At 38.8% G+C, this 10,333-nt stretch overlaps 1 protein-coding gene across 5 annotated transcripts in view; it reads left to right on the top strand.

Annotated features, from left to right (window-relative positions):
* The first annotated feature begins 1,247 nt into the window (after positions 1–1,247).
* The window catches only part of EFR3A (EFR3 homolog A), an 85,977-nt gene continuing 76,891 nt past the window's right edge, over positions 1,248–10,333 (top strand). For all 5 annotated transcript variants that reach the window (XM_065830723.2, XM_071803787.1, XM_071803789.1 and 2 more), the window contains exons 1-2: positions 1,248–1,382; positions 6,435–6,488. In XM_065830723.2, coding sequence (XP_065686795.1) covers positions 6,479–6,488 — 10 coding nt within the window. In that variant the 5' untranslated portion in view covers positions 1,248–1,382; positions 6,435–6,478. The remainder of the gene's footprint in view (positions 1,383–6,434; positions 6,489–10,333) is intronic.

The raw sequence follows: 10,333 nt of genomic DNA, 5'->3' as shown, positions 1-10,333 counted from the left end.
AGTTCTGACTAATAATGGCTTAAACACAGAAACAGGCCAAAAATCTCCTGCCATCACACTGGTTTAGGGTACAACTTTGACTTAATGTTGTTTAAACAAGGAAACGCCCTCTCCCTCTCAGGCATGCTTCAGAGTGCACCACCTTTCCACACACACATCACCTGCCAGGAACATGACAGGTGTAGCGGCAACATGGCCGAATCTCCCTCAGAAGGGGGGTGGTCAGTAGGTCAGAGAGGTTCTCCTTCCCCTCTACTCTGTCCTGGGGAGATAACATCTGCAATATTGTGTCCAGTTCTGGGCCCCTCAGTTCCAGAAGGACAGGGAACTGCTGGAGAGAGTCCAGCACAGGGCAACAAAGATGATGAAGGGAGTGGAGCATCTCCCGTGTGAGGAAAGGCTGAGGGAGTTGGGGTTCTTTAGCTTGGAGGAGAATGAGGGATGACCTCATTAATGTTTATAAATTTATAAAGGGTGAGTGTCATGAGTGTGAAGCCAGGATCTTCTTGGCGACAACCGATGACAAATGGCAATGGGTATAAACTGGAACACAGGAGGTTTCATTTAGCATTTGAGAAGAAGCTTCTTCATAATGAGGGTGCCGAAGCACTGGAACAGGCTGCCCAGGGGGTTGTGGAGTCTGGAGACATTCAAAACCCGCCTGGATGCCTTCCTGTGTAACCTCATCTGGGTGTTCATGCTCTGGCAACGGGATTGGCGTAGATGATCTTTCGAGGCCGCTTCTAATTCATAACATTCTGTGATTCAGGGAAAGAGCCTCCCCTTCAGAGCTTCAGCTCACCCGGGCAAAGGCAGCGTGCCCGGTACCCTCCACCACAACCTCCCCCTGCCCTGCCATGGCCGCCGCGCCCCGAGGCGGAGAGGCGCTGGGCACGTGACCTAGCGAAAGCGTGAATGAGGTGGGGAGGGTGGGGGCGGGGCCTGTGGAATAGGGCGGGGCCTGTGGAATGGGGCGGGGGCTGTAGAATGGGGCGGGGGCTGTAGAATGGGGCGGGGTCGCGCCGGCCCTGGCCCCCTGCTTGCGGGCGCCGGGGGGAAAGGAGGGAATGGGGAGGGGGGGGGTGGAGTGTCTGCGCCGCAAAGGATGCCGGGAGTTGTGTCCGCCCGCGGAGTTACCTCGCCCCGCTCCGCGCTGCCTGGGCCGCCCTTTGCCCAAGGGCCGAGTCGTGCCTGGGGAGCCGGTTCTGCCGCCGTGAGCCCTTGTCGCTGCTTGTCTGTGGGAAAGGATGGGCGGAGAGCGGACGCGGCGCAGCTCCTCTCAGAACTACAGCTCCCGGCGTGCATTGCGCCCCCCCAAAAATTAATGGGGGGGGTAGGGGGAAAAATGGCGGCTGCTAAAGCGAGTCGGAGCGGTGGCTGAGGTGAGTGTGGGGCAGCCAGGCAGCGCTCTCTTGGCTTTCGCAGTCGTCCCCTTTCCCCGTTCTCCCGCTCCCTTCCCCGCTCTCCGCGGTCGGGAGCGCTGTGGGAGCGGCGGGAGGCGCGGGCCGGACCGCGGCAGCGGGAGCGCTCCGGGGGGCGGGAGAAGAAGCCGCGGGACGCGGGCTCAGCCCGGCGCCCCGCACCCTGTCAGCGCGGTTCCCGCACAAAAGCTCTCCCGGGGGGGCTGCAGTAGCGAGTGGGACGCCCCTGCCTTTCCCAGGAGAGGGTGGGTGGTGCAGAGGCCTTTCTTGAGGCGATAAGTCAGAGCCCTGTTGTCCGTGTGTCGTCAGACATCCGTGTGGCACCACTGTGAGAACAGCGAAGCACGGGGTACTGTGGCTTTGGGATTGCCCTGAGCTGGTTTTCCTCCAAAAGTCCATAACACGGCGAGGTATTGCAAATGGAAAAAAAAAAGTTCTTCACGGTGAGGGTGACAGACACTGGACCAGGCTGCCCAGGGGCTTGTGGAGTCTCCTCTGCAGACATTCAAACCCGCCTGGACACCTTCCTGTGTAATCTCATCTGAGTGTTCCTGCTCCAGCAGGGGATTGGACTGGATGAGCTTTCGAGGTCCCTTCCAATCCCTAACATTCTGTGATTCTATGAAAACATTAACCGAACAACATTCAAACTTAAAACAAAAAGCTGCTCTGTGAGCTTCATCTTTTACTTGGAAGTTAATTGTGCGGCGTAGAGCCATACTTTAGATAATTGAGGTGTAGGTTCACAAATGCTATTACTGAGAACTAATTATAGTACAACTTCTCCTTCATTAAGCTTAATATGTCCAGGGAGGTGTCCCATAGTACTTTGAGATACTGGGAGGAAAAGATCCTGGTGTGGACTGAGAGATCTCTGTGCACTGTTGGAGAACTTGTAGAAGTGCCTGTAGCTTAGAACCAGAGTTTCAATTCCTACATCAAAATTAGTTTTGCTAACCTCAATGTTGTACTTTGTAAAGCTACATCAGATGTTTGCTGAGCAATTTGAGTAGGTAAGCTAAAACAAGGGTAACAGCCAAGGCTTTGGAAAGATATAGGTGATATTCTACTTCCTGAAGCCTTTGCAGTGCATTCAAAATAACTTGAAATCTTTCTTGATTAACTTTAATAATCAGGGAATCATGCTGGAAGACAGTGCGTTGATGCTCTTAAACATGTGGTAAAATTTCCCTGAGAAATTTATGTTTTGGAGTTGAAATCTTGATTGTAGTGCCTTGATATGTGTGAAGACTTATGCACAAGTTTTGTTTAAGCCTTTTGATAACACTTTTAATATTAGTCTAAAAATGCTTCTAGAATGGGATTAATTTCTGATTCAGGACAAAAATCTCAAAAATTAGGAATCAGAATGTAGTTTGTAATTAAACAACTGTTTTAAAATTAGAGATTTGAGTTTGGCATCCTGTTAATGAAAATATTTGCAGTTAATGATGAACAGTAGCTTCTCTACTTCTGCAGGGGAAAAGAATAAACAAACTTTATATTACGTGCAAGTGGAAGGAGATATTAGAATACTAATCAGACTTGGAAATTCAAGTGTAATGAAAAGGGATTGCACTTCTAATTATGAAACCTAAATTGTAAAATGTGCAGGTTATGAACAGCTTTGGTTGGTATCAGTGACATTTAACTGCCAAGCCAGGCTCTGTAATGAAGTAATTCTTGTAAAATTACTGTGTTATTTTAAAACAACTTTGAATATATTTGATTTTGAAGATATTAGATTTCTTTTTTTAAGTAAAAACAAATTATGTTTTCTATAGGGAATAGAACAAAAGCTATTTGATGGATTTTAACCCACCACTGGAAACTTGTATACCTATACATAGGAACATTGCTTTTAATTTTACCAGTGAAATGGACATTGACTTGAACCAGCCTTTGAGGTAGTTGGAAGGGTTGCTAAGGAATACTTATCTAACGTGCAGGGTTTTCTTGTCCTGAGACTGTCTGCTCAAGGCTGAATTCTTTGAGGTGAGGCAGGACAAATGTCCTTTGAGATGTGCCTGTTGAGCCGAGCTCTCCTGGATGACAGAACCGGTTATCCTCTCTAATATAGCCAGGCTCATTCAAACTACAATCAGATACTTTCACAGAATTGCACCGTGCTTTGTAAATCCATCTTGTATTATGTGTTTTTAGATTCTGGGAATTGTAGAGCCTGTCTATATTTAGGAATGACCATATGACTTATTAATCTTGCATTGCACTGCCCATTTGCCTGCCTTCAGATCTAAAGACATTGATGAATTTTTCAAATAAGAAATATGAGTGAGGGAACCAAGTGAAGTAAAAACTTTATGTGCAGTGTATTTTTAATTTTTCAGCTCATGCCGACCCAGTCTGGGTTGCCTGATTGTCAGGGATGCTTAAACCTGAACTATTTGTTGGCTTAATTTGGAGGAATGGATAGGTGCCCAGCTGGCAATTTCATTTTGAATACTCAAAATCAAATTCACAATTTATAGTGTTACATAAAAGGATGACATAATGATGGATTTATTAAAAGAAAACACAAAACCTTAGGTATGCTAACATCTGTTTCTTTATGTGTAGCATTAGGAGATATATATATATCTGTATTTCAATTTTATAACTTTTTTAGAGTTCTATTTTAAGACAGACAGGAAAAAGATGTCTGCTGGTCTGTTTAGCTTTCAGTGCCATTTATGGAACCTTGTGATAATAAAAAATAGTTTCTGCTTGTAAACTAGCCTTTAGTTCCAGATCCTAGAATATTTAAAGTCATGACAAAAACATACGTAAGCATGTAACTGGAAAGACCATGATCAGAACTAGTAAGTAGAACAAAGTGTATATTTATTCCTATGTTAGTGCTGCTTGAATCAGGTAGAAAAACAAATTGACCTTGGATTTCCTTATCCTAAACAAATTATCTGTAATCTCCTTAAAACTAAACTGAAAATTTTTGTTAAGAAAAATGAACCTTATGTGTCATACAATTGTTGATCTGCTTTTTAAAGTACATCCACTAGCATCATACTTTGATGATAATTGTGTTTAGAATTGCTATTATATCCTTAGGAAAACAAAGTAACTTTTAGTCCCCTCCCACAAGAGTAGACATGATTCTGATTTACGTCTTTAAAATCCAGGAATCAGTTGCTTTGGTGTAGGAGACATTGTATAGGTACATAATATCTGTAACTTGCTTTTGGTGATCTGTCAAATATCACAAAATGATGTGGAGTATGTTAAGCAGTAAGTGTTAGACCATTTAGAAGAACTAAATTATATCTTATGGTTTGCCATATCTCTTTTTCTAATTGTAGCTGAGTTCTACTTCATCAAATTTGGGATTTTTTTTTGTCCCCTCTCTTGATACGTGAAATTTAATTTAGTGACAAACAACAGCAGGCTCATGGTGGGAAGCTTCTTATTTTATTTTAGTTCTGTTCTACTGGAACAGTTATCAGCATCTGTGCACTCAACTTTGCCCTAGGCCCAACGAGGCTGTGATTGAACATTTTATAGGGAGGAAATTGTGTGGTCTGTTCTGCATGTAGAAGCCAGGCCACCTTCATATTAAATTTTTAGTCTTGTTACGGATCGTAACATGATTAGAAAGCCGGTGAACTACTTAAAAAATCCTCAGTTTGAACACTCGTCTTAGTTGCTTATACCACTCTTCTAGTAATTTCTGCATTGATATCTTTTGAAGTTAATTTACTTTACTAGCAGAAACAGTGATAATGTTCTAGAAAAATCTCTTGTGTTCCTGATAGCTAGTGGTGGTCAGTAAAATGCTCTGAGTCTTTGGCACTTCCTTGAACATCTTATCAGGCTCTTTTAACTTATATGTTCTAATGTATAAGTGAATCTGTCTTCTGTAATCTCTCAGGTAAATCCTTAACTTCTCTCTAATTTAGAGATTTCACTTTTCCATGAACATCACAATCCACAGCACATTTTTCCTTTTATGAAATGATGCTACTTCTAACTCTGTCCTTGGAGAGGGACATACAGCCTTCTAATAGGATAGGATATTTTAAATAAATTACTTTGAAGCACTATTTTTAATCAGGGTTGCTATCAGCAAATTTGTGCCTTTGATTGAAATACATATTCAATGAGAATAAAGTTTATTTTTAGCAACTCTGAGCATTGCTTTAGTGTATGATCATTAAAACATATTTTGTGAACAAATAAAAGATTTATTCTCACTTTATCAGTGTCTGAGATTATAGTTTTTAGTATTCATTATAAACAGCTATTAGCTGGATTTTTTTAAATTATTTTTTAAGATTTTGTCTTTGAAAACAGTAACAGTCTCTTACCTGAGGGTTTTTTTATTATTTCTGAAAAGGTATGTTTGCAGGGACGTTGCGTTTGGCAGTTAATAAAACCCAGATGCCCTCGTTTAGTATAGAAAAATCTTCAAATGATTTGCGTTTTAATACTAATTAATTGAATAGTAGATTAGGCTATTTTATCCACCAAATAGATTGTTGTAACCTCAGTTAGTTGTATGAAAATACATAAATGCATCAAAAATCCTTTGAGCATCTATCATTTGTTGTAGTTCGCTCTCTGATCTAAAATTATATTTTTTGATTCTTGGAGAAAAATGTCCTAGAAAGTACCACACACAGATTTTTCAGCATCATTTTTCTTTGGACAGAGTAGAAACCTTTCACAGGCATTTTAATAGCAATCTGTTGTGATTTGCATTAGAAGTGCAAGTATCACATACAGCTGTACAACATTCGAAAGCTCATCCCAGTAAATATAAAGCAAAATGTTTATTCAGGCATCGAATACAAGAACAGAACGACTAAATTTCAAGAACTGGCAAAACCTACATGTAGTCTGGTCAGATAAAATGATATCTGGGTTTCTGTGGTAACAGCCTCTTACTGTGTTTGAGCTGAAGAAAGTGACTTTGACTCTTCCTGCGTTAATTTCTACGTATATTTGGACATAAGTTATCTAAAGCTTTTGTTTTGACTTGATTTTTTTTTTTCTTTATAGCTTATTTTGCTATTGCAAAATTGAAGACTGATTCCTGCTTAACAATGCCTGGCAGTAAGTACTGTTACTTTAAGTACGTTAAGATGTTATTTAGGGGTGTTTAGTACTACAATATTGTCTTTGGGGGTTAAAAATTCTACCAAAATTTAAATGGGAAAAAAAAAAAGCATGATACTTACTGTGTTTGTTAAGATATTTAAGATCTCAATATTATCCAGACTCTACCTTTGTAAACTTCTGTATATTTTTGAAAGGAATGTAGCTTGGGCTCTGCCTTTTCCTTTCCAATAAGAAGTTCACAGTTTAACACTGATGCATTTTGTGATCTTAGGTATGCACTGAAATAGTTGTATTCAGAAAGTAAAAAGATATTCTGATATAGCTATAATCCCATCTTTGGAAAATTACAAATATTGCTTATAGAAGATAGTATTACTATTTAAGATATAAATTGATAAGACTTAAAATTTTAACATTCTAAGGTAAATGAGATTTTTGAGGCAGTTGTTTCTAAGAAATTATTATTTACCTTGAAGAGTAGCAGATTTCTCTAACACAAAGACTCAAGCTGTGAAAAGTATTACAATTGTGTTAATTCCAACTATTTTTTTTACATTTTTATATTTAGAAAAATTCTGCGTGGTCTCTAATAAGATTACTAGCAACAGTCTTTAGCTAAAGCAGACTTCGTAAAGTTATAGTACCAGTCATATTGAGTGTCCTTTTGTTATAGATTGATAATGAGTTCCATAAATGTTTAATTTTGTGAGGAAATGTTTGAGCATTTCTTGTAAGCTTTGACTACTGGGTACTTAAAAATGTCTTACAGTAATTCTAGGTTTTGTGTTACATGATCACACTTCTACAAATGGCTGTTCTGTAACTGTGAAAATACAGAACTACGCAGCCATTTATTTATTTTCTGTGTATATTAGATGACATTTTAAAGTGTATGATGAGAAGGTAACCTAACAGATGTGTGTGTATTGCAATTCTAATGAAATAACAGTACTTAACATTTTCCTTCCAAAAATAGTGGTGATGAGGAAGTATGATTAGATTTTAATGCAAGCAAGCATCATTTTGCATCTAGTTTTACTATTTATCGATGTGCATAGGGACAGTGTTCAAGACTTCAGTTTTGTTGCATGTGATGGGGAAAGCATCTGCCTGATAATTTAGGCTTCTGTAAAGACTCCACAGGATTCCTTTCAGACCATATTGATGAAACAGGTTGCTACTATTTAGTGTTACTTTGAAATGTTAAAGTGTTTGTCCTTGAAATCCGAAAAGCTCAGTTGTTTGTAAAGGCTGGGATTTTTTTTCAGATGGAGTTCTCTCATCCCACACATCAAGTACATTAAACATCTTTTGGAATAAAAAGTGGAAAAGGCTGTTAGTGTGAGATTTTTTCCAAAAATGTTTTCTTTCATGAATCCTTTGTAAACGAAGTGGAATAATGGTATCTAGTTAAAGGGAAAGTTTGGAGTTCTTGGGTCATATTGACCAGTTTCCTCTTCCCATGTTATCCTGCTTGCTTTCTTGAGTCTCTGTATTAATTCCTGGTAATATTTTTCTCTGTACAGTATTTAGAGAATGTCTAGGTCTAAAAGTGGTGGTTTGGAAGGTCAGGAGAGGCCAAGATACTGGTATTTTGGAAAGACTGGGCAAGGAGACTTCTTGAGTCTTTCTGGGGACTTCAGCTGTTCCCAGAGACACTTCAGAAGTCAGTCTTGAAGTTACTGTAGGTTGAAACATTCACAGGACTATATACTCCTTGAATATTAACTGTCAAAAAAAATTGGCATATGTGGTCAGAACTGGAATGTGGTGTTGATGGAGAGAAATGAACACAGGCAGTTAACCAAAGGTCATGTTCTTTTAATTTAACCGTGTCTCAGTCATGTCTGCTGGTTTCTGCAGTGGTCATTGCATATTAGATTATGAAATTTTCTGTTGATGTTACTCTTTAGTGATACCATTTAAGAATATGGGGATATAGTGCTGCATTGTTTCCTTAATGAAATCATGTTAAGGTTTTAGTCTGAGTACAGTAATAGCCCATAAATAGAAAAAATTCACTCTGCTCACCAAAGCTTAAGATGTTAAGCGCTTAGTTTTTGGCATGGCAAAATATCCAGTCTGTAGCATGGTGTCTTCATCTGAAGTTGAAATGTGAGCTCTGAGATGTTGGGAAAGCAAATGTGTTTTCTCACTGCTATTATAATATATTAGGGCTAGGTGGATTTGAGCCACAGCTATTTTATTAACTGATTTATAACCAGATAACCTTTGCAGTACAGGCAGTATATGTTTTTCATTTGTCACAAGTGTGCTGTCAGTTTCCCTATTCAATAATTTGTTATCAGTTACGGAACATGGGCGGTTTTGACAGGTCTTTTGTTGGCTGCATTTGGATTGAAATGTTACAAATGCTTCTGTTAAAGAAAAAAGCAGAGCTAAATCATATATCAAAACATTTGTTTAAGACACTTTTCTCTTTGGACATTATGTTCCAGATATTCACACTTAATCAGATGCTTCAAACATAGTTTTGTAGATAATGAGTTTTTTCAGAAACAGCTAATCTACTTACTGGCTATATTCCCTGACTTCAATTTAATATTTAACTTAGAAGCATATCTTATACTAAAATGAAATTACTTGGACTAAAAAATTACGTGTGATACAGGTGAGAACACCTGTTGACTATAAGAATGTATTTTACTTGTGGTAGCAGTGTGTGTGCTTTTTTTTTTTATTCTTTTTTTTTCTCATCCATTAACATAATTATATCTTTTCAAGATCTTGTTAATAATGGTAGTTACATTAAACTGATTTTAGCTGCTGATTAGCAGGTCCTTTTATGATGAACAGTAACCTGCAAATTAAGAGAACAAATAAATAAAAATAAGGAATTTGACAAATATAAGTCTCCCACATTCTTCGAGTTACTACTGTGAAACTCGATAACATGAATCCTACCCTTCTGTCAAATATTTGCCAGTTAGAAAGAGACCACTGATTTAAGAGATGCATGTATCAGTTATGTGGAAAATCTTCCATGATTTGGAAGACTTGTGACTGTTTTGGTAACTTCAGGCTGTGTCTCCAAGTGTACTCAGTGCACTGATTGCTTCTCATTAAACTCCAGAACATTTTGTTCCCTTAGCTTTCCAGACGCTGTGTAGGTTTTTGCCAGTTGTCTTTGCAGAGATGAGTCTGCAGTTGGTGTGTATTGGTGGCTTCTCTAGTTTGTGTGAGATGAAAATAAATAGAAGGTAGAACAACTGAATAGGAATCCTCTTTGTTCCTGGATGTTGCTGCTTTCAGTTCAGTTGCTTCATGGTCCTTAAGCAAACAATCCACCCCTCCTCCCCAATCCAAAAAGAAAGAAAAAAAGCCCAAACCAACCAAAACCACCCCACACTTCTACAATCAAAATTTTCTTCTTGATTAGAGCTTCCTTGCCAAGTGTAGGAAGGCAAACAACATTTGAAATGGAATTTGGAATGAGTGAATTCTTAGCTGGTATTTAATGTTCTTAACACATTTTAAGAAGCAGATAATCTCCTCCTTTTGGGTTTCTTCCCTCACAACAATTTTGGGAAATTCATATAGTTTGCAATTCAATTTTTTTATTCTCTATATAGTAAGTAATTAATAGCAAGATTGTTAATGAGAAAGGGTGATTTATTTCACTGTGAAATACAGTTTGAAAATACTGATAGTGGCTGGAGATGTATTATCAAATCTATCTATGTAAATATTTCATGAGCTACGCTTTCTCATATTTATAATGAAAATTAAGCCATAGTTTGAATTAATAACTTTCTCCGCTCTTTCTATTTAACATACTTTTTTTCCCCACCATGTGGAGTATGTTTCTCATGTACCCT

The sequence above is a fragment of the Patagioenas fasciata genome, chromosome 2 (assembly GCF_037038585.1).
Source record: "Patagioenas fasciata isolate bPatFas1 chromosome 2, bPatFas1.hap1, whole genome shotgun sequence".
Taxonomy (NCBI): domain Eukaryota; kingdom Metazoa; phylum Chordata; class Aves; order Columbiformes; family Columbidae; genus Patagioenas; species Patagioenas fasciata.
The sequence above is the reverse complement of the archived record's forward strand: the minus strand, read 5'-3'. Positions and strand labels throughout refer to the sequence as shown.